The sequence below is a fragment of the Hyperoodon ampullatus genome (assembly GCF_949752795.1).
Source record: "Hyperoodon ampullatus genome assembly, chromosome: 2".
NCBI lineage: Eukaryota > Metazoa > Chordata > Mammalia > Artiodactyla > Ziphiidae > Hyperoodon > Hyperoodon ampullatus.
This window is the reverse complement of record NC_136915.1, coordinates 17,775,885-17,799,308: the sequence shown is the minus strand read 5'-3', so window position 1 is coordinate 17,799,308 and position 23,424 is coordinate 17,775,885. Positions and strand designations below refer to the sequence as shown.

Here is a 23,424-nt window from a genome sequence, read left to right as displayed (position 1 = left end):
CCTAATCAATACTGCAGGGTTGGTTTTATTCTTCTTCCCTTATTTGTAACTTTCCTCTCCAAAACTTGATTCCCTTCATCCCCAGTATACATGTACTTATTTGTTCAATTGCAGAATGCACAGAAAGTTTCAGAATTGTTAACCCATGTATCTTTGAAAAGGAAGCTATTAAATAAGTTTGTTGTTCGTTTCTTTTCTTTTTTTTTTTTTTTTTTGCGGTATGCGGGCCTCTCACTGCTGTGGCCTCTCCTGTTGCGGAGCACAGGCTCCAGACGCACAGCCTCAGCGGCCATGGCTCACGGGCCCAGCCGCTCCCGCAGCATGTGGGATCTTCCCCGACCAGGGCACGAACCCGTGTCTCCTGCATCGGCATGCGGACTCTCAACCACTGCGCCACCAGGGAAGCCCTGTTGTTCGTTTCTTATGTCTTTATCCTGACACTAATAAACTTGCTAATGACCAAGTTCAAGTTACTTGGGTCAGTGCCCCACCCTCTTCCTTTCAGTGTATGTTACTCAGTTGAAATGTTATTGTTTGTGTTGAATTTAGGGTTCCCTCCATCCTTACTGATTTGTGCGTAACATTCACATGGCCCCCAAATTCAACAGTGTATGGAACGGTATATTCAGGAAAATGTCCAACGCTTCTTTTTTTAAAAAAATCTTAATCCTACTCATGTTCTACAGGTAACCAGTTTCACTGGTCTCTGATTTATCCTTTTGGTGTTTTTCTTTTTTTTTATACTGTTATTTTTTTATTGAAGTATTGTTGATTTACAGTGTTGTGTTAATTACTGTACAGCAAAGTGATTCAGTTATACACACGCATATATACATTTGTGTTTTCCTTTTTGCTCAAATGAGCAGATACATGTGTATGTTATTTCCCCATCTTTCTTAACACAAAAAATGGCATGCTATAGATAACTCTCTTGCACTTTGCTTTTTGCTCATTAATATATCTTAGAAATTACATCAGTTCACAGAGATCGTCATGTGTTTTTCCTGTCACAGTTGTGTGGTACTCCATTGTGTGGATGTACCATATTCCCTATGTTTGGTCATTTGGGTTATTTCCAGTATTTTGCAATCACAGACAATGCTGTAATGAATAACCTAGTGTATGTGTTTTTGCACTGTTGGAGGTCCGTCTTCAGGATGAATTCTTAGAAGTGAAATGGGTAGGTCAAAAAGTAGGTGTGTATGTAGATTTGTTAGCAATTTCAAAATTCCCTTCTGTAAGAGTCCTACCAGTTGGCATTCTCATCAGCAGTAGATGAGTTCTGTTTCCCCACAGCCTCACAAACTGGGTCTGATATTATGCTTTCTCAGTTTTGCTAATCTAATTGATGAGAAATAGAATTTAAAAAATGGCATCATTATAGTTTTAATTTGCATATTTCTTTACCATGGAACTATGGTATTTTTTAATCATACAATATTTTTTCATAGACGAAACTGCAAAGGAAATCCGAATTGCTTGGTTGGGATTGGTGAGCACATTTGGTTAGGAGAAATAGATGAAAATAGTTTTCATAACATTGATGACCCCAACTGTGAGAGGAGAAAAAAGGTAAGCCATCATTTTTTAAGAGATTTCTATATGGCATTCTTGTGTGTTTTATTTTGTGCCTATGATCAGAAACCAATACTGATTTCAGGTAACCTAAGCAGCTTTAAGATCAGTAGTGGAATTTAAGACTCTAAACCACTTGAATTGGAACAGTTCTTAATGGTATGCTTTAAAACAGGTAGCTATGTAATCCAGTAAGCCTTTAAATAATAGTTTTAGTACAATGCTGATTCTATGTTTGCTTTAACATAACATGTTTTATTTTGAGCTCTTTTTAAGTCTCTTTAAAGGAGGTGGTAAATCCAGGGAACAAGCTCCCATAATGATATTACTTTACTTTCTTGGGCTTGTATTTTTACATATTATACATATAACAGAAGTTTTACCTTTTTTTTTTTTTAATGGTAATACAAATTAATACTTTCTAATGATAAAGCCTGGCGTTTACAAAATAGTCACCTGTATAAGTATTTTCTCTCTTAAAAAGAATGATTCTTTGTAAGTTCAGGAATTCTCAGCCTTATCTTTGGAAAAAATTGCAACTAACTCCCTCCATCCCCCCACCTCCCAGATCTATAGGATAAAAAGGAACTTTTCTGGAAGTTTCACTTTGTCATTCTGCTGAATGCTGGGCTCTTAGCAATATAGCAAATGAAAAACCTGTGTACACATGTTTAAAATTGATGTTTCCTAGAGCCAACTGTTCCCTAAGCTTAGATTTAAGTGGCCGGAGAAGGCTAGAGATGCTGTCCTAAGACTTTCCCCACTCCCATCGTCAACCCAAATGGGGCTTTCAAGATAATTATGCCCTGACCTTTCCTGAGAGAGGCTCACAGGGTTTAGTGGTTGAGGCAGTTTAACACATTTTTAATCAAATTAAAAAAAATACTTCTCGGGCTTCCCTGGTGGCGCAGTGGTTGGGAGTCCGCCTGCCGAGGCAGGGGACGCGCGTTCGTGCCCCGGTCCGGGAAGATCCCACATGCCGCAGAGCAGCTGGGCCCGTGAGCCAGGGCCGCTGAGCCTGCGCGTCCGGAGCCTGTGCTCCGCAACAGGAGAGGCCACGGCAGTGGGAGGCCCGCGTACTGAAAAAAAAAAACTTCTCATAATTTTTTTAGTTAAGGGGAAACTGGTTTTATAATTGTAAATTTTGTGTTTTTGTAGAACTCATTTGTGGGCCTCACTAACCTTGGAGCTACTTGTTATGTCAACACATTTCTTCAAGTGTGGTTTCTTAACCTGGAGCTTCGGCAGGCGCTCTACTTATGTCCAAGCACCTGTAGTGACTACATGATGGGAGATGGTATCCAAGAAGAGAAAGGTGAGTGGGGATGGGTATGGGGAGGGCTTACTGCTGAGCTTTTTGCTAGCTAGACCACTTTGAACCAACCATATAGAGGAAACTTCAACTACAATTTCCTTCTGTAATACACTGTGATTGCAGTCCATTAAATTCTAGTGATTGAGAGAAATCAGTCAGTAAAGCAGACAGTGTTACTCTTTTGCCTAGTTTGAGAGACTTAATAAATACTTCAGTGTACCCACACAGCCTTTTGTCTTGATTCCCAAATAGGCTGATTTACAAAGTACCCTGTAAAATTAAGATTAAATTAACCAACCTTGGCAAAGCAAGCTACTAATATGCGACTACACTCATTGCAAATTTAGAAATCAGTTTCAAACTGTTCTAGCGGAATTATTTAGTTTTTTTAAGCATAATATGTGGATTGTTATTCCTAATTGATATTTCTATTTAGAGATTATTCTCTTTGAGATGGAACTTCCATGGAATGACCAGCTTTTTCTTCTTCTCAAACCTGGGGGATAGAGGGAAGTGAGTATAAGATTACACAGGTCTAGGAGCTCCAGGTTGGGAACCTTTGACTCTTGTTCTCATTTGTAAATCCTGTGCTGTCTTTTATGTGATCTGACTTGGGCACACAGCTCATGTCTTTGGCTCTGAGAGAGAAAAGATAGGGTTCCTAAGCCCCACGTCTTCCTTCTTGCTGCTCTTTAGATAATGGTAATACTTTTGGTCCTTGTTAACAGTTCAAAACAGTGCTTAAAAATTCTTAAGTTTGTTTCCCCAAAGCTTTATTCCTATAGTTCTGAATATTTAAATCTAGATTAATAGTATAGAAGCTATTGATATTTAAAGAATTAGTGTATGTAAAGGATGAGTAGTAGGAAATGGATCATTTTTAAGTTTTAGCATTGTTTTTGCTGAAGTATAAATTTACCAGTGAGAAGATAGCTAAATAACAAGTGGAAACTAAATGTCTATTTTGTAAAATGATGTACCATGGCCACCTTTGGGTATTGTGGTTTTAATGTGTATCTTCAAGAGATGTGGTTTTTTTTGTTTTGTTTTTTTAATTTCTAAACACTTAGATTTTACTATTTCACCAGAGTCCTTAACCTTGTTCTCGGATAAGAGTGTGCATTTCTGGTGCTATTAGCAGACACAGTGCAGTGTAGTGAGAAGAGTTTGTGTTGGAAATGATGGGACTTGAGTTCTAGTCCCAGCTCCACTACTCTCTTATTTTACAGATAGGAAACCCAGCAGAGGATAAGTTATTTAAGATCTCATGTAGTATCTAACCTGTAAAATAAGAAAGTTGGAGTAGATACAAACTTACTTGAAGGGCTTTTAACATCCTGTAAAGCCCCTGCACCCTAGGAAGTAAGATTTTTATCTTTATTTTACAGATGAACTATTGACTTCCTTTTCATAATTGGTGAGTCACAATTGGTAGTAAAGAGGTAAACCATTCAGGAGACAAACTACACAACGATTTGAACTGACAAAAATTATTAATAGGAAATTAGAGTAATAGGGGAATTGGTTAGTAAGAATTAAAGAGGACTTGAAAAAACACAGACATAGCAGATAGGGGAGCAGTCACTACTCCAAGGGCTGAAAAAGAATACAGAAGGCGGAGTCCCACACCGCCACTGACCAGGCCTGAGATCCAGACCTCACTGGAGAAAGCACTCACTGCCTGCCCGAGCTCACTGGATGGCCAAGAAGGTGCTGAGATGCCTCAGTGGGTTTCCTTGCTGGAAACTGTCCTCAGGGAGGTACTGGGCCTTGGAATCTCTTGCAGAGAGTGTCCAGGAGGTCATTCACAGGATGGTCATTCAGGAGGAAATGCCTCACAAGAGGCATCCCACTGAAGCTACCAGAGGAGGTGCCGGGAGAAGCTGCTGGCCACTGCTGGCTGAGGGAGCCCGCAGAGCCTGGTGAGACACGGAGTGGAGCCCTGGAGCGCCCTCTACTGACAAGACTCAACTTTACACTAGCTGGCAAAGGAGGGATCTTTGCAGAGCTCATCCCTGTTAGCACAGAGCAAGCAAAGAAGGGTGGGGGCTTCCCTGGTGGCGCAGTGGTTGAGAGTCCGCCTGCCGATGCAGGGGAAACGGGTTCGTGCCCCGGTCTGGGAAGATCCCACATGCCGCGGAGCGGCTGGGCCCGTGAGCCATGGCCGCTGGGCCTGTGCGTCCGGAGCCTGTGCGTCCGGAGCCTGTGCTCCGCAACGGGAGAGGCCACAACAGTGAGAGGCCCACATACCACAAAAAAAAAAAAAAAAAGAAGGGTGGATTTGGAGCTGAGAGGCAATTAATCGATAACTGGCACAGAAGAGAATACACAAATCTTTTAGGGCTCTTGAGATTCATGCTTCCTATTTTCATACCTTCTCCGAACTCACTAAAACTTGAAAGTAAATTTTAAGATTTTTAACAGTAAATTGTTATATTGTTCATTCAAGTTTGAATCAGTGTGCTTGAGATTGCTGTCATTTGCTCTGTTTGTGGCAAGTTCACATTAATGAGATTATATTAAAGTATTTGGCCATTTAATGCAAATAGTAAATATAGTGTATGGTTTTTATTACTGGATTAGATGTTTCATTGTGATTTGACACTCTAGAAGCCATAGTCATGATTGCTGTTGTTGTTGTAACATATGTATAGCCTCTTGCCTTTAGGGGATGCATATAGACAGCCATGGCTGCCTCATGACTTCCAAAAGATGTGATTACTGATTTCTTTTAAAGTTTTAAAACTATAATAAAACATTATTATAGTTTGGATATAAGGGTGTTTAATTATGTTCTCATGTGAAGAGGAGTACATATTTTTTTAAAGTTGCAGTTTTTAAAAGAACAAACATTTCTTTAATAGATTATGAGCCTCAAACAATTTGTGAGCATCTCCAGTACTTATTTGCCTTGTTGCAAAACAGTAATAGGCGATACATTGATCCATCGGGATTTGTTAAAGCTTTGGGCTTGGACACAGGGCAGCAGCAGGTAAGAACCTTTTATTTTTTTAAATATAAGAAGCATTCCTTACAATCTTTATAGAAAGAAATGAAGAAATTTTTAAAAATTAATTTTTTTCTATTTTATTTACTGTTCAGTATATTATACATTTTCCTTGATCTCATTTCTGAAAATCCATATGTGGGCACAAACTGATCCAGCATAGCTCTAGTCCTTGTTCCAAAATGCTAAGTTCAAAGTACAGATAGTTTCTGGATTATTTTACTTATTACTATTTGTAACAGAAACTGAAAAGCAAGGTATGATTTTTTTTTTCTTTTTATTAACCCAAACCTGTATTGTAGGATGCCCAAGAATTTTCAAAGCTCTTTATGTCTCTTTTGGAAGATACTTTGTCTAAACAAAAGAATCCCGATGTGAGGAACATTGTGCAACAGCAGTTCTGTGGGGAATATGCTTATGTAACTGTGTAAGTGTGTTTCCACTTTTTCATCATACATTTTTTTCTAAGGCGGTTGCTTCTGTGTCTTCTAGTTCAGTTCCAGGTTATGGATTTAGTGGCCTATCATGGGACCTGAAGTATTTATAGTAATACGTTTCCATGGGAACATGTAAACAACTGACTAGATAGTTGCAGTTGAACCCATCGAGGTGTTGGGAACTGTGTCTGGTTGAGCTCTTGCTATTTATTTCATGGCTGTGGTCTGGGCTGAAAGCGTGAGATTGGAGCCTGCTGGAGTACTAAAAGTAAAACAACTCTTAAACTTTTTCCTAAGCATAAAATGCATGGCCTCATCAATCACTTTGTTTTTATTTTTTGAATATACACAGTGTAGATAATTTCTATGACAGAATTAAGGTAATAAATGCTTCTTTGTGTATTTCCAGGATGTAGTACAGCAGAACGTTATTGCTTTCCCACTCTGATCTTAATTTTATCACTCTGCTTTATTATAGGTGCAATCAGTGTGGCAGAGAATCTAAGCTTTTATCAAAGTTTTATGAACTGGAGTTAAATATCCAAGGCCACAAACAGTTAACAGATTGTATCTCAGAATTTTTGAAGGTATTCAGATTTTGGCGTATATGTTGTTTCTGCTCATTAACACTATTCTGAGTGTCTTTGATTTTATGAATAAATTCATTATTTCAACTTTTTCTACATATGAGTGTCTCTGTTTATGTAATGATGTAGAAGAAACTTTGTAAATTATAAAGTATTGAAGTAGGCTGCATTTAAAATAATTTTTGGGGCTTCCCTGGTGGTGCAGTGGTTGAGAGTCCGCCTGCCGATGCAGGGGACACGGGTTCGTGCCCCAGTCCGGGAAGATCCCACATGCCGCGGAGTGGCTGGGCCTGTGTGTCCGGAGCCTGTGCTCTGCAATGGGAGATGCCACAACAGTGAGAGGCCCACGTACCGCAAAAAAAAAAAAAAAAAAATAATAATAATAATAATTTTTGACTGTTTCAGTTTATTTTATATGTAGAGTTATGTATGTGCAAAAACTCGTGTGATTGGGGTGTAACAGAGTAAGAAAATATAAGTGATGTTACCATAAGGTTAATTTACTTTTTCATTTAATGAGAACTAGACAGTGTTGAATGCAAATATTTTTTTACATCAAATATAGCCATTCTTCAGCCTCTCCACTCCATATCTGTGTGTGTGAGTGTGTGTGTGTATGTGTGTTTATTTCGGCCACACCAGGCGGCATGTGGGATCTTAGTTCTCCAACCAGGGATTGAACCCATGCACCATGCATTGGGAGCACGGATCCTTAACCACTGGACAGCCAGGGAAGTCCCTCTTCGTATATGTAGATTTATGCAGAGACAGGGAAATGGTTCCCCTTTGTTCGGAGTGGAAAAGTTGCTAAGGGGCAGCCTTTGTTATCATGTAGGAACAGACACATAGCATGGTATTGATAGGTGAGCTTATTATATAGCTTCCTTTCTTAAAATAATTTTGTACTTTTCCTCCTCCTTTAGCAGAGCCATTAGCATGCTTGAAGTTCTCATTTATTGGGTTCATTCAGCTAAATATTGAGTGCTTACATGTTCAGGCAGTGTTTCAGCTGTTGGGAATAACCATATGGAACAAAACAGACATTTTTGCCTTTAAGAAGCTTATAGTGATAGTGGTATGGGGACCAGTGACAGACAGTAAAATAAATGGAAGTAAAACATCTAGTGTGTCAACTGTAATAAGGGCTATGGAGAAAACTAAAGCAGGGAAGGGACATGGAGAATGTGGAGTGTGATTGAAAGTGGAGTAGTGAGTCATCCAGGAATTGGGGAGAAGAGTGTCTGGGGCAGATGAAATAGCAAGTGTAGAGCACGAGACAAGAATGTGCCTGGTGGTTTGAGGAATAGCAGGGAGGTCAGTGTGGTTGAAACATAGGGAGGATGATAGAAGATGACATTGTGGAGGTAACTAAGGACCATATCAGACAGGGCCTGGTAGACCTTTGTTGGAAATCTGACTCTGAGTGAGATGAGATACCATTGTAGGGCTGTATGCATAGGAGTGATGTAATCTGTTTCAACAGGATAACTCTGGTTGCCATCTTGAGAATAGGCTGATGGTGGGGCAAGGGCAGACAGAAGGAGTTGATGATGGCTTGGACCAAGGGTTAGCTGGAGAGGTGATAAACAGTGTCTGGATTTTTCAAAGTAGAGCTGATAAAATTGTAGATTGGATATGGAGAAAAAGAGAGGAGTTGGGGTTACTAAGGTTTTGTCCTGAGCAACTGAAAGAATAAAGTTGGCATAACTAAGATGTGAAGGAGTGTGGGAAGAGCAGGTTTGGCAGAGGAATTAGGAATTTGCAGTGGGGCATGTTAGATTTGATAGGTATAGTTCAGGGGAGAAGTCCGGGCTTGATCAAATCACCAAGGGCATGAGAGAGACGAAGACCAAGGACTGAACCCTGGGACATTCAAACATTAAGAGATCAGAGAGACAGGGGAGCAGCTAGTCAAAGATGCTGAGGGGGATGTGTGTTGAGTAAATAGGCGAGTGTGGCTTCCTGGATCAAATGAATAAAGTGGTAGTCCTAGTATTGTATTACTGTATTTATTGTCTTGTAGTGTAATCTGTACCAAAAAGCTGTTATAGAAACATAAAGGAAGTTGAGGTCTATCCCGATGGAGCTTTTTCTGTAAACCTATAGCATTGGAAACGCCTCATAGAGTAACTATGTGGTTTCCTTTACTTATAGAACTACCTGTTATATCTGTGGGAAAGAACTAACTATAAGACAGAGCTGCTGGGGCTTCCCTGGTGGCGCAGTGGTTCAGAGTCCGCCTGCCGATGCAGGGGACGCGGGTTCGTGCCCCGGACCGGGAGGATCCCACGTGCCGCGGAGCGGCTGGGCCCGTGAGCCATGGCCGCTGGGCCTGCCTGTCTGGAGCTTGTGCTCCGCAGCGGGAGAGGCCGCAGCAGTGGGAGGCCCGCGTACCGCAAAAAAAAAAAAAAAAAAAGACAGAACTGCCAAGTAAACTGTGAAAAACCTAACAGTCAAACTTTTTTTTATCTTAGATATTGGCATATCCCAACGATCTGTACTGTTGTAGGGTGTGATAGCTTAGGAATGAGTATGATTTGAACTTAATACAATTTTAGAGGGTCTCAAATTCAGAACCAGGCAGATCCATCTGCTGACCCTAAACATGGTCCTACAGTAAATTGCTTGAGGAAACTGGATCCCAAAGGTTACAGGTGGGGAATTTTGAAGTGTGTCCGTATTCCATTGGAGATCAAAGAAGCCCAACTAAAAGAGTTGTGGACTGACTGACATGACAGCTGTGGATTGAGCAAAACTTCTTTTTGAAAGGGCTATCTTATCTTGAAGATTATGACTTTGGAGATTATCACTAAAATAATCACTAAGGTGATTGGCAGTGGAAAGAATCAGAACATGTGAAATTCCTTAAAAATTTATTGACTTAAATAATTTTGCCTATGTTACACATAGTAAAAATAACCCTTTACACTTTGTGTAGAAAGTCAGCATAAAAAAAAAATAAAGGAAATATTTAAAAAGAAACCACCATTAGCTCTAACATTGCGTTTTTCTGCACTCTTAGTTTTGTGTCATGAATGTGGTTCAGTAACTTTAACTGTGTGTGTGTGTGTTTGAAATTTGTATATATAATTTCATATTCATTGCCCATATGTAGTTTCCGCACATTTTCACTGTTTTAAAATTAATTTTGCTGCATCAAAGTACCTATGATTTATTTAATTTAATTAATTAATTTATTTATTTTTGGCTGCGTTGGGTCTTCGTTGCTGCACACGGACTTTCTCTAGTTGCGGTGAGCGGGGGGCCCGGGCTTCTTATCGCGGTGGCTTCTCTTGTTGCAGAGCACGGGCTCTAGGTGCACAGGCTTCAGTAGTTGTGGCTCGCGGGTTCTAGCGCGCAGGCTCAGTAGTTGTGGCTCACGGGCTTAGTTGCTCCACGGCATGTGAGATCTTCCCAGACCAGGGCTCGAACCTGAGTCCCCTGCATTGGCAGGCAGATTCTTAACCACTGCGCCACCAGGTAAGCCCCTTATGATTTCTCTTCTAAACCTACTTCCTTACAATTCCCAGAATTGGGATTATCAGGAGAAAAGATCTAAAGCCAAGTATTTTTAAAATCATACACTTTGGAAAGAGAAATATCAGTGTTTTTTTTGTTTTTTTTTTGCAGTACACGGGCTTCTCACTGTTGTGGCCTCTCCCGTTGTGGAGCACAGGCTCTGGACGCGCAGGCTCAGCGGCCATGGCTCACGGGCCCAGCCGCTCCACGGCACGTGGGATCTTCCCGTACTGGGGCACGAACCCATGTCCCCTGCATCGGCAGGCGGACTGTCAACCACTGCGCCACCAGGGAAGCCCGAAACATCAGTTTTAAATCATTGTATACAATTTTTTTTTTTTTTTTTTTTGGTGGTACGCGGGCCTCTCACTGTTGTGGCCTCTCCCATTGCGGAGCACAGGCTCCGGACGCGCAGGCCCAGTGGCCATGGCTCACGGGCCCAGCCGCTCCGCGGCACGCGGGATCCTCCCGGACTGGGGCACGAACCCGTGTCCCCTGCATCGGCAGGCAGAATCTCAACCACTGCGCCACCAGGGAAGCCCCACTGTATACGATTTAATAACGTCACTGCTAAGCTAATACACTCTTATGTGTCCCTCATTATTTATAATAACTTGATCTTAAAGAGCTTGAATAGAAATAGAAGCTATTAACTAAAATGAAATTATAATTTGCATCATAGGGTTGATCACTTAAAAAAATCTTTTCTTTTTTTTTTTGTAAACTAATGTGTCTTATTCCTGATCAGGAAGAAAAATTAGAAGGAGACAATCGATACTTTTGTGAAAACTGTCAAAGCAAACAGAATGCAACAAGGAAGATCCGACTCCTCAGTCTTCCTTGTACTCTGAACTTACAGCTAATGCGTTTTGTCTTTGACAGGTAAATGTGTGCATGTTGTAGTGTTTGTTGCTCACTGTGGCCTAGTATGTACAGATTTTACCATAGATAAGATAGTAAAATGCTTATAATTTGAAAGTCAAGATTTGGGGATGAAAGTTACAGCCTGTCATAATTAAGAACTAGAAAAATAGAGAATCCTTATTTTTTATTCTGAAAAATTATTAAAAACTGCCAAGGAAAAGCAGGCATTTAGGTAGGAACTGAATTTCCTTGACATTCTGTTTTATTTTATAAGGACTTGAGTAAATTTTCTACTCACTACAGTACGTCCCCCATTACCATGGAGATCAGGCAATTTTTTTTTCACATGTGCATTTCTTCTGTAAAGCAGGAACATGTATGGTTTCCTTTGTAATAAAACTAAAACTTCTGGAAATGTACTGTTTGGAATTAGCACTTTAAATTCATACCTTTTAGGTTGTTGATTATTTATTGCCCAATTCTAAAACAGTATTATGTTTTGAGCAAGATTGCTAAATGAAATCTACCTAGCTGCTATCCAGTTTATTAAAATAACCAGTAGAGCTTATACATTGTTTTATGGTTGTTTTAAATATAAATATAATTAGCTTTCTTCTTGGTTAGGCAAACTGGACATAAGAAAAAGCTGAATACCTACATTGGCTTCTCAGAAATTTTGGATATGGAGCCTTATGTGGAACACAAAGGTAATATTTTTACCAAGCAGTGATAATTATAATGCTCAGAGACAAACTTGTGATCTATTTGTGTTGAGTACAGAGTAGCATTTTACTACTAAATTTTATTTGCTAATCTTTGAGAACAAAGGCATTTTAGGTGATCTGATATGTTACTTTCATTTTCTATGAGTGAGTACATAACAAAGATTAGATGGTTCATGGACGTATATTGGGGTTGGCCAAAATGTTCGTTCACGGAAAAACCCGAACAAACTTTTTGGTCAACCCAGTATATAATTAATGGTATAAAAGAATAAAAAATGAAAAATACTTCACTGTTCCTGTACTCAAGGCTTGTTACCTTAGCCTCAATACCATATCTGTAATTCCTCTTGAAATTAAGGGTCTCCAAGCTGCCTCCATTCACGTTTTTAAAAAACATTTTATCAAAAACATTAGATGGCCTAGTTCCAATATTTATGCTATAATTATATATATGACCACTGATAAGTTGTAGGATGTTATGACAGAGTCTCTAATAACTTACTCTTCTTTTTCTTTTGGTAGTCTTCATCTTACCAAACAGGATGATTCTTATTAGAGAAAAGAAACATCTTGCCCTTTGTTTCTCCTGCCTGTACTGGACAGACCATTTTACTTCTCTTTTAAGATTGACCTTAACGTTTGTGAAATTTTTAATACGGAAATTATATCATAAACTCTGTCTCCATAGAAAAGTTCTGGTGGCAGCTTATAAATAGAAGCAAGCCATAAAATAAAACCTTCAACAGAAATGATTGGGGAGGTTGGGGGAAATGATGTGGTAAATATTTAAGCCTTAAAATGTATGGTGCTCTCTAATCAGTATTGGAGTTTAAAATTTACACCTGTGGAAGAAGGAAACTACTGTACATGTTGCTGCTGGACTTTGTTACTATTATATTTGGCTGAATGAATAAACTTTAGCAGTAGTTCACTTTACATAGTAGTTTGCTTCCTGCCTCCTTTGTTTAGGTAATTATTTGAAATTAGAGAAGCCTGATGGCTTAGTGGTTTCTCGGGGTCAGAAACTTAGGGGATGTAAAAGTATTCCTTTTCTTTTTTTTTTTGGTGGGGGGGAGCGCTGTGTGGCTTGCGGATCTTAGTTCCCCAACCAGGGATTGAACCCCAGGCCACTGCAGTGAAAGCATCCAGTCCTAACCCTGGACCGCCAGGGAATTCCCAAATTATTCTTTTCCTTGACTCCAGTGTATGATTTTGAATGGTTCTTATTGTTATACAATTTATTATATATTTGTCCAGTTTTTACTGTAAAGAAAACCTTTTTCAATAATAGGTCAAAAAAGCTGTATATATAGTTTCAGTATGTTGGATTACTAAGTAATTTTTTTTTTTTTTTTGCGGAACGCGGGCCTCCCACTGTTGTGGCCTCTCCCGTTACGGAGCACAGGCTCCGGACCTGCAGGCTCAGAGGCCATGGCTCATGGGCCCAGCCGCTCCGCGGCATGTGGGATCTTCCCGGACCGGGGCACGAACCCGTGTCCCCTGCATCAGCAGGCGGACTCTCAACCACTGCGCCACCAGGGAAGCCCTACTAAGTAATTTTTAATTAGAGAAATTAAAATTCTTATTTTAGAATTGTTAGCTATGACTGGTAAAATTAATCCAGTAGTTTGTAGTTATAGACCTGTTCACACCCTTTTGTAATGTTTGTTATACAAATGTATTACCTCATATAGGTAGAATACTAGAAACAAATTAACTTGTTACAATTGCACAGGGTTCATTCTAGATAATTAGGAAAATTCAGAAAGCATAAAGAAGAGTTATAAATAAGAGCCACTTGTAATTCTGTCACCCAGATAACCAGTATTTATATTTTCCTAAATTCTTATTCATGTGTGTCTACACACACATATCCACACAAAGTGGAAAAGATAGATCTAAAAGATGATCTGTTTTTTAAAGGAGAATTCATTTGCTTCTTAAATAGTGAACCTGCAGATATACAGAGATATGTAGACAGAGGGATTCTCATACCTTGAACATTTAGCAGCTTACCCTCTAACTCTTGCCATATTTCTTGGGGATTTTAATATCCCTGTAGACCATTTTAGGAGTCTGAATAAAATTCATAGAATTTTAGAAGAAACCAATTACATTTAAAGATTTTTGTTGATGTGGATCATTTTTGAAGTCTTTATTGAATTTGTTGCAATATTGCTTCTGTTTTATGTTTTGGTTCCTTGGCCACGAGGCACGTGGGGTCTTAGCTCCCCACCAAGGATCGAACCTGCACCCGCACCCCCTGCATTGGAAGGCGAAGTCTTAACCACTGGACTGCCAGGGAAGTCCCAGAAACCAATTACATTTAAATGTAGTTATCAAAATAGACAAATTTGTAATACAGTAATATAGGTGCAAACCAAAGAACAGGTTCCAGTGGTCAAAACCACTGTAATTCTTAAGTTGATGAGTATAATAAATTGATAAGTATAAAATCAGGTTATCTGCAACAATGGTAATGTGATAATGAAAACCGTGATGTGTATTGGTAATAGAGTCACAGTTACTGCTAATACTTCTGTGGTTTATTGTCTTCATTAATAATTTAGGGAATACTACTAAGTACCACTGTTGTAGACAGTCTTCAGCTGACCTCATTAACAACTTCTCTCCTTCAGTGATTTTGTCTTTCACTCTGCCTCAGTCCTTCTGAGGGTCATAAGCTACCTTGCTCTTCCATAGCTTAAATTTCATACATCTTATTCCATCCTATTTTTCCTCCTCTTCTTAAAATTATAAAATGTAACACATTCATCGAAGTTAAAATACAAAAATGTGTGGCTCAGAGAATTATCACAAAGTGAATATCTTCATGAGTACCACCCAGGTCAAGAAAAAACATTCCCAATACTCCAAAGATTCCTGTGTGCCCCGCCCAGTTGCAATCTCCTTCCTCCTGAAATATAGCCAGTAATCTGACTTATATGGCAATCACTTTTTTATTTTTTTGCTGTAACGTTTTACCGTGTAAGCTTGTACCCCTAAACATTATAGTGTAGTTTACCCTTTTGCCTCCTGGGATATAGCCAGGTGAAGTCTAACCCATCATTAAATCTTAATCTGCCTCCTCCGCTCCTTCATCTGGGCCATTGATCGCTGGAGAAAAACACCACAGGTGTGTCTGTCTGTCTTCTTAACCTTTTTATTTTGGAGAATTTCAAATTTATATGAGAAAATCCAATCTGACAGTTTTGATCTTTTAACTGGATCAGTTCATCTATTTATACTCCTAATTCCTCTAATTCAAATTTACATCACTTTTTATAGTTCCCTGTCACTTGCATATATTTTCAAGTTTCTCATTTCTCTAAACATAGAAAGCCCAGTTTTATAATCCGTGTGACTGACATTGGTGGAATATTATTCAGGTTTATTTTTGCTGTCTGATTTGGTTATTTTAATGTTGCCATGTCTTCCGTACGTGGTTATCTCTGGAAAATTTTTATTTTTATTTTTTATTTTTGCCGCACTGCATGGCATGTGGGATCTTGTTCCCTCACCAGGGATCGAACCTGCGTCCCCTGCAGTGGAAGTGCAGAGTCTTAACCACTGAACCACCAGGGAAGTCCCTGGAAAATTTTTTATGGGGATTCACTTAGGGCTGGGATGAAGCCACCTCCTTCAGCGAGACCTCAGGTTTCTTTCTGCCAGGCACCTGGGGTCCCTACTAGTTAGGTATCATCACAGATCAAGTTCGCTGCTTGAGGTTCCCTTGCTCACTCACGCTATAAGAACCCGGCCAATTTAACACCATGACATTTCCCCCCATTCTCTTCCTGTTGCTCTGCTCAGGGTTAAGGAGTTTTCTTTAGGTTCCCTGAGGTTGGGGAGTGGAGAGGTTGTTTCTTCCCTGAGGTTGGGAGTGGAGAGGTTGTTTCTCGTTCACCTTTTCCATGAAGTGATTGGGAGAGTGCAGTGTAGTAGAAAGAAGAGTGGGTAGGTGAGTCTAGGTAAGCCCTAAAACGTGGAGTGTGGAAGTGCCCACCTGGTGGATACAACCTGGGCTGGGCTGTTTGCTATTACTATTTTGTTCTTTCAGTGATTAACCTGGAAATTATAACATACCTAACTCTTAGAGTTAACAACTTTACCCTCTAAAAACAGTACAAAGACCTCAAACCACTAGGAAATCGATATTCTCCTAAGTTGTGTATTGTTTTCATATGTGTTTTAGTTCTACCGTTAAAAAAAAAACTGATAAGGGGAATCCCCTGCCAGGGGCCTGGGTTCGATCCCTAGTTGGGGAAGTAAGCTCCTGCAAGGCGCTTGGTGGGGACACACACACACACACACACACACACACACACACCCCACCCCCCACCCCCCACCCCCCACCCCCCATAGGATGCCAGTTTACCTACCGCCTTTGTTTATCATTCCTTTTAATATTCTAGACCTTCCATCTGGAATCACTTTTTAAAATACCGAATTAAGTTTGTAAAAATGCCTTTAGTAAGGGTCTGTTGGTATCAAGTTATTTTCAGCATACTGTCTGGAAGTATCTATTTCTTGTGAAATTTACTCTAAGGATTAACAGTTATTTTCACTCAGTACAATGAGAGATTCTGTTGTCTTAGGGCTTCCTTTGTTGCTGTTGGTTGTGGTTTAATTCTTGTTTCTTTATAGGTGACCTGTTTTATTTTGTCTGATTTTGAAGATCTTTTTTTGGTTGTTTGTTTTTGTTTTGGTGTTTGGCAGTGCCACTGTGACCTGTTTGGGTTGAATTTTAGTGTATTTATCCTCCCTAAAGGATAAATTTCTCTACCATTATGTCTTAAAATTTTTTCTCTTTTCCATTCATTCATCTCTCCTTCTGGAATTACATTAGTCATGTATTAAGATTTTAACTTTGCCATCCATGTCTCCTAACCCTTGCTTTGTCCTGCAGTCTACATAACTTTTTTCAGTTCTACCTTCTACTTTAATGATTCTCTATTTACGCAGACCTAATCGCGCTGTTAAAACTTGCGTAGAGTTTTGACTTTCAGTTATTGTAATTTTCATTTCTAGAAGTTTGATTTGGTTCTGTATCACATCTTACTTTCATTTTTTATAATCTCTTATTCCTTACTTTTAGTTTTTATTCTATCATTTATTTCTTTAAACATAACGTTTTACTTATTTTTACTTTTTCCAGTAACTGAGATGAAAAACTTCATGGGTTTTTTATCTGTTGTTTCCTGCCTCTCAGTTATAGTGACTTGTGTCCTTTGTGTTTTGTATTGTGTTGTGTTTGTTTATGTGTATGTTGGACTGAATTCATATTCCTTAGAACTGTCACTCCTTGTAGGACCACATCAAACTAAACTCTTGGCTTGATGTTTTTCTGTCTTCCTAGGTAGTATGAATTCTTGGTTGAAATATTCATGAGGGCTGGATTCTTAAAAACTTGCAACAGATATTTGTTTTTTTCCTCACCCCAAGAGTCAAAGTATAAGGCAGATAATTTTTTCCTACTATTTCCCCTGCAGGGTAGGTTCATTTCTCCTTATTTCTTAAACTGAAGAACCCTAGTTTCACGATGTGAGTCCTCTTCTAGACTCCTCACCTTTTAAGGATCTTAGCTTTGGACCCACAAACCTCTTAAATGTGAAAAAAACAGTTGAAGTTGATAAAGTTTCACCTAATACTCTCAGGAGGAAATTGGTTTCATTTTCCTTTACCTCCCTAGCTTCCTGCCTTCACATAGTATTTGGCTTCTGAGAATTCTTCATTTGTTGCCAGATGATCATTGCATCTTAAAAGATTTTCAAGTATTTTTATCTTAGTATTTTAAATTTATTTTCAGCTGGGGTGGGTTAGATGGGCTTTGCTTCAGGTATTAATCTGCATTACCGTGTCCGCCCACTGAGCTAAAAGAATGCAGGGCTTTGTCATTTCAGTCCACTGCTGTATTCTCCATGCCTAAAACAGTGTCTAGGATATTTATTATTTGTTGAATGAGTGACTGGCTATACCTTTGTGACTTACTTCTTGCAGTTTTAAGGAAATTACAGTGATGAAACAAAGATATGTGTGCAAAGATTTTTATGACAAAGGTAATTATTTAATGGCCATAAAATGCTACCAGTTTAAATGTCCAGCAGTGAGGGAGTGGTTCAATATAGTGTGGTACTTGTATATAGTCACTATAAATAATTTTCAGAAGAATATTTAATGATGTGGAAAGATGTTAATGATATATTTGTTGGAAAAAAATCTATAAGTTTAAATATTAATAGTGGTTATGTCTGTGTTGTAGGATTGCTGATGAATTTATCTAATTTTTATTAATAAAATGTGTAGTAGCAATGATTGCTTTAAGTACAGTTTCCTCCCTAGAATTGGTTTAAGTTTAGAATGTTTAAAAGATTTTTTTCAAACTTAAAAATATTTTATCTTAAAACGTAAATGTTCATTCATTTGCTGATATTTTGATGTATGGATAAAGCCTTTTCTTCTTGCATAAACCATGTGCATAGTAGATAGGCTGTGATGTGTAGGTTTTGTTTATTTATTTTAATTTATTTATTTTATTTATTATTTATTTTATTTATTATTTATTTTTGGCTGCGTTGGGTCCCCGTTGCTGCTTGCGGGCTTTCTCTAGTTGCTGCAAGCGGGGGCTACTCCTCATTGAGTTGCACAGGCCTCTCATTGCGGTGGCTTCTCTTGTTGAGGAACACAGGCTCTAGGTGCGCGGGCTTCAGTAGTTGTGGCACACGGGCTCAGTAGTTGTGGCTCGCGGGCTCTAGAGTGCAGGCTCAGTAGTTGTGGCGCACAGGTTCATTGCTCTGCAGGATGTGGGGTCTTCCCACAGCAGGGATCGAACCCGTGTCCCCTGCATTGGCAGGCGGACTCCCAACCACTGCGCCACCAGGGAAGCCCCGGTTTTGTTTATTTTAAGTGGAATAGTTAATAAGTTAAAATACTTATAAAGAAATCTGAGTGCAGAACCCAGTCTAGATTTTTATTGTTTTTTTCTCTGTATTTTCTATTTGTCTTGTCTACACCGATTTTTTTTCCCCCTCTTTCGGCCGTGCCACGAAGCTTGTGGGATCTTAGTTCCCTGACGAGGGATCAAACCCACGTCATCGGCATTGAAAGCGCCAAGTCCTAACCACTGGACCACCAGTGAATTCCCTTGTCTACACCTATTTTGAAAGCAATTTTCCTTAATGACTTATCCCCAATTTTTTTTTTTTTTTTTTTTTTTGCAGTACGCGGGCCTCTTACTGTTGTGGCCTCTCCCGTTGCGGAGCACAGGCTCCGGACGCGCAGGCCCAGCGGCCATGGCTCACGGGCCCAGCCGCTCCGCGGCATATGGGATCTTCCCGGCCGGGGGCACGAACCCGTAGCCCCTGCGTCAGCAGGCGGACTCTCAACCACTGCGCCACCAGGGAAGTCCCTATCCCCAATTTTTAAAAAACATTTTTCTTTTTTCTAGAAACAATAGCTTTTTAGTTTTGCACTCAAATCTTACTAGTTTGTGTGTAGTTAATTTTTGTAATAAGTTGGAAAATATGAACAACTGATTCTTGGTAAGCATATGGCTCAGCCTGTTAATGCAGAAGGGAAAGTATACTACAGAATAGCTTCGTAACCCTGAGCGCCCAGAATGCCGTAGCTTTCCACCTGTATATTTTGCAGAGGGAATGGAGAGTTGATACAGTGAGCAGCTTAAAACAATGCCTGCTACATTATTTTATGAGACTAAATTCTTTAAATCTTAGGTGACATATTTTGAACTCTGTCAGATGCATAAAGAATTGTAATCATTACAATTCAGGCTCAGGATATAAGAAGAAATAATGTTATCCAAAATTTCTTTCATTTTTCCCCTTTCTCCTTCCCTAGGTGGGTCCTATGTGTATGAACTCAGTGCAGTCCTCATACACAGAGGAGTGAGTGCTTATTCCGGTCACTACATTGCCCATGTGAAAGATCCACAGTCTGGTGAATGGTATAAGTTTAATGATGAAGACATAGAAAAGATGGAGGGGAAGAAATTACAACTAGGGATTGAGGAAGATCTAGGTAAAACCTTTAAGTTGTGAGTGCCCTTTTAAAATATAATTTTTTTTTTTTACCAGAAATGTTTGTGATAAATTATTATGGCCCAAGATTGTTATGGACTATCAAGGCTATTTGCATTTCTTAAACACATGAAATCTCTGAACATCTTTTATAGCAATGCTTGAATTTTTTAAAAAAATGATTTTGCTCCAGAGATGGTTTCCGTAATGTCATGTTTTCAGTACAGTTTGAAGACACAAATTTAATTTTCAATTAACAGGTTAATTGTGGGCAGCTAGGGAAGAGGATGGTGAGTATTAAGCTAAAAATTATGAGTAGTAGATGTAATATAGTAGGATTTGTAGTCCTTTTCTCTGGGTCAGGACATTTATTTTGGGGAAATAAGTATAGCAGGGGAACTTTGTTCCCTGAGCAATGTCTACCCCTCCCTGTTAAGTATCTTACTCCATCCCTAGAGTGTGGAGCAGTGCCTCTGGGGAATAAACTGCTTGCTGTTTTGTAGTAATGAGGTCTGCTGTAAATGATACCTCCTGAAATAGTATTATTCTAGTATGTAGCTCTCATCACCTTGGTTTTCGTGGGCTACATACCCATTTATTGTCGAATGGAGTGGGCAGTTCTTCCAATAGGAGCCATCTTGGCTGAGGTTCTCATCACTTTCTTACCGTGTTTGTCATTTTGGGGTGAGGCTCGGACAATGGGATGCAAAAATAGAAAAGGATTGGGAATAGGTGTGTGTCTCCTGCCACCCTTCTTTCTTAAAGGATCAGTACCACTTTCCCAAGGTGGAGTAGCATGGCAGTTGAGGTTGGCTTTCAAGGAAGGCATGGGGAATCTTGCTGCAGATATCCATGTGGTGGCTATATTCTTGTAATTTGAAGAAGTATTTTCTATTTTTTTATGCATACCATTTTTATTCATCAATTATACCTCAGTAAAGCTTGAAAAGAGAAAGTGGGAGGTGTGCTGGGCTTGCCTGCTCTGAGTAGCGCTCAACCTAGGCTTGATGCTAGAAGTATTTTCTAATTTTAAATCACATTTTAGACATGTAGCAATCTTGCTCCCACTTTACCTAAGTAATACTTAGACTCTTAACATTTGCTTATATTTTTTCTTATCGTGATATTCTTACTAGGAACAAAATTGACATGTAGCTTTAAATTGTGAATAATTAAAATTCGGCTTTATTTGACTTCTTTACTGAGGTTTATTTGATCTGTTTCATTATGATGAGAAAATTGTAGGATTAAAAGCATTATTAAGGCTCTCCTGTCTTCTACATATAGGTAGTCCTAAATTTTAAAACAGTTCAATAGAAAGAGACTCTGCATGTATGAGGATCCCATTCCAATGTTTTAATGCATCTCATTATATGCAGCTTACATTGCTCCTTTTATCTATTTTATCAAAGATAGAAAATACTTATTCATTAAATTCCATTAGTCATTCATTACTATATTCTCTTGTGAACTTCTATGAATCATTTTATATTCTGTCTTATACAAATTAATGAATATCTTAAATCTTAATTTTTTAGTTAGAAATGACCAACGTCTTTTCTTTGTATACATGCCCCTGAGATTTTTAGTGCCCTGTGACTGTGGTCTTCAAACTTATTTGCTCCTGTAGTCCCTATAAAAATATTGAACAGCTTTTGTATTTCATTGCACATTTTAAAATACAACATTTTTCATTGTAAATTTAAATAGCTTCAAATAATGTAACTTCTGACAAATTATAAATATTGAAACTTAAACTGCAGCATTACTGTTGTATCCAAATGAAATTACATAACATATAGATTCCATACATCCACGTCATCCTTTTCAGAGTTAAATGGACTGATCTTTTTTTATGACAGGATTTTTTTTTTTAATGTTTCCTTTTTCTCCTATACTAGTGTTTCCATTACACTGACCCTATAGAATTTCATTCTAATGAAATATACTAAGGTTTCTGTAGCTGTAAAGCTCTAAATAGTTAGAAAGTACTTCTGGATTGAGTGGTTTTTTTTTTTTTAAATAAAACTGTATAATTGATCAAACCAATGTAAGTGTGTTAGAAATTTTTAAAAATTGAACACAGCAGAATTTTACTGTAAACATATCTTTTGGTGAGATAAGACTTTTTGTCACAGGTAAGAGGTTATATCTTTCTTTTGTAAGGTGGGGAGACAGATGACTGAAAGGAGAGGTGGAAACCATCAGTGAAACCTGAACAATTTTAGAAAAATACATTGTCAATTGAGGATCTGGTAATTGATTTCCTCAGAACTATCCATGACCTCCTACCCATTGGAAGGTTATCCTGGGATAATCAGACTCAATTTGAAGATCACCTTCATGTGATATATGTGCCATGTAAAACACTAATGTTTTCCACTTATGAATTTATAGAGATTAGTGGCTAATCTTAGCATTTTATTTCATTTTTTCAGGAACATTCCGTTTTATTTCTTTGCACAATTAAGTCTGGATTTATTTTTGTAATTTAAGATCAACAGTAAAATAAACTCATAATAGTTTGTGGGTTTTTTTTTTTTTTTTTCCTGGTTCAGGTTTGCCATTGTGAAAAATACTACTTTCTTTTCGGCTTTTAAAAATGGAATATGGCAGGCAATGCGGGTTAGTAACTTGTTTAAACATTTGTCCAGCCTGCTAAATTTGTGTTGCCTTTTAATGTATCTTGAGTTTGTATTTTAGGAATTGTTTTCTATGACCCTCCCCCTTCCCCTCCCCTGCAAAAGAATGAATAAACTCTAGGCATTCTAATTTAGTCATCTTTTGATTTCTCTTACCTCAGCAGAACCTTCTAAATCCCAGACACGTAAACCCAAGTGTGGCAAAGGAACTCACTGCTCTCGAAATGCATACATGTTGGTTTATAGACTACAAGCTCAAGAAAAACCCAACACGACTATTCAGGTACCAGGTGAGCAATTTTCCAGGATTACATAAGGCAGATATTTTAGAATACCATGCTCAAAGGTCAATGACGAGAACAGATTGCTTTTATCTATTATGGTAGGTTGGTTGCATATGGTAAATGGTGAAAGTGTATATAATCACAGATTTGCTTTAAAGTGGTGAGTTTTTATGATAAAGGAGGCTTTAACAGAACTATTCCACTGACCGCCCCTGAAGAAAAGCAAAAGCAATTTAAAAAATTCCTGTGGATTATAAAGATGAATTTAAAGAGCAATTTGGTTCTGTTTTGTTCAGTTTGTAAAGCAGTTTTGGGTTTTAGCCAGTTATAAATTTTCTAGATTTAATATAAAAAAGGAAGAGCTGCTGCTTGGCTGAAGGCAGTCATCAGTTGTCATTTTACCTGATACTGTGTTGTGCTCTGTCTGTGGCAC

At 38.7% G+C, this 23,424-nt stretch overlaps 1 protein-coding gene across 2 annotated transcripts in view; it reads left to right on the top strand.

Moving 5' to 3' along the window:
* Nucleotides 1-23,424, top strand: part of USP48 (ubiquitin specific peptidase 48) — a gene marked incomplete at both ends in the record, with an annotated part of 67,770 nt that overhangs the window by 10,934 nt on the left and 33,412 nt on the right. The window contains 9 exons of one of the 2 annotated variants that reach the window (XM_079724517.1): nt 1,452-1,572; nt 2,734-2,890; nt 5,755-5,882; nt 6,200-6,324; nt 6,813-6,921; nt 11,189-11,322; nt 11,929-12,011; nt 19,887-20,066; nt 22,872-22,997. In XM_079724517.1, the coding sequence (XP_079580643.1) occupies nt 1,452-1,572; nt 2,734-2,890; nt 5,755-5,882; nt 6,200-6,324; nt 6,813-6,921; nt 11,189-11,322; nt 11,929-12,011; nt 19,887-20,066; nt 22,872-22,997 (1,163 nt within the window). Of the gene's footprint in view, nt 1-1,451; nt 1,573-2,733; nt 2,891-5,754; nt 5,883-6,199; nt 6,325-6,812; nt 6,922-11,188; nt 11,323-11,928; nt 12,012-19,886; nt 20,067-22,868; nt 22,998-23,424 lie in introns of both variants that reach the window. The other variant, XM_079724516.1, reaches the window with a different exon arrangement.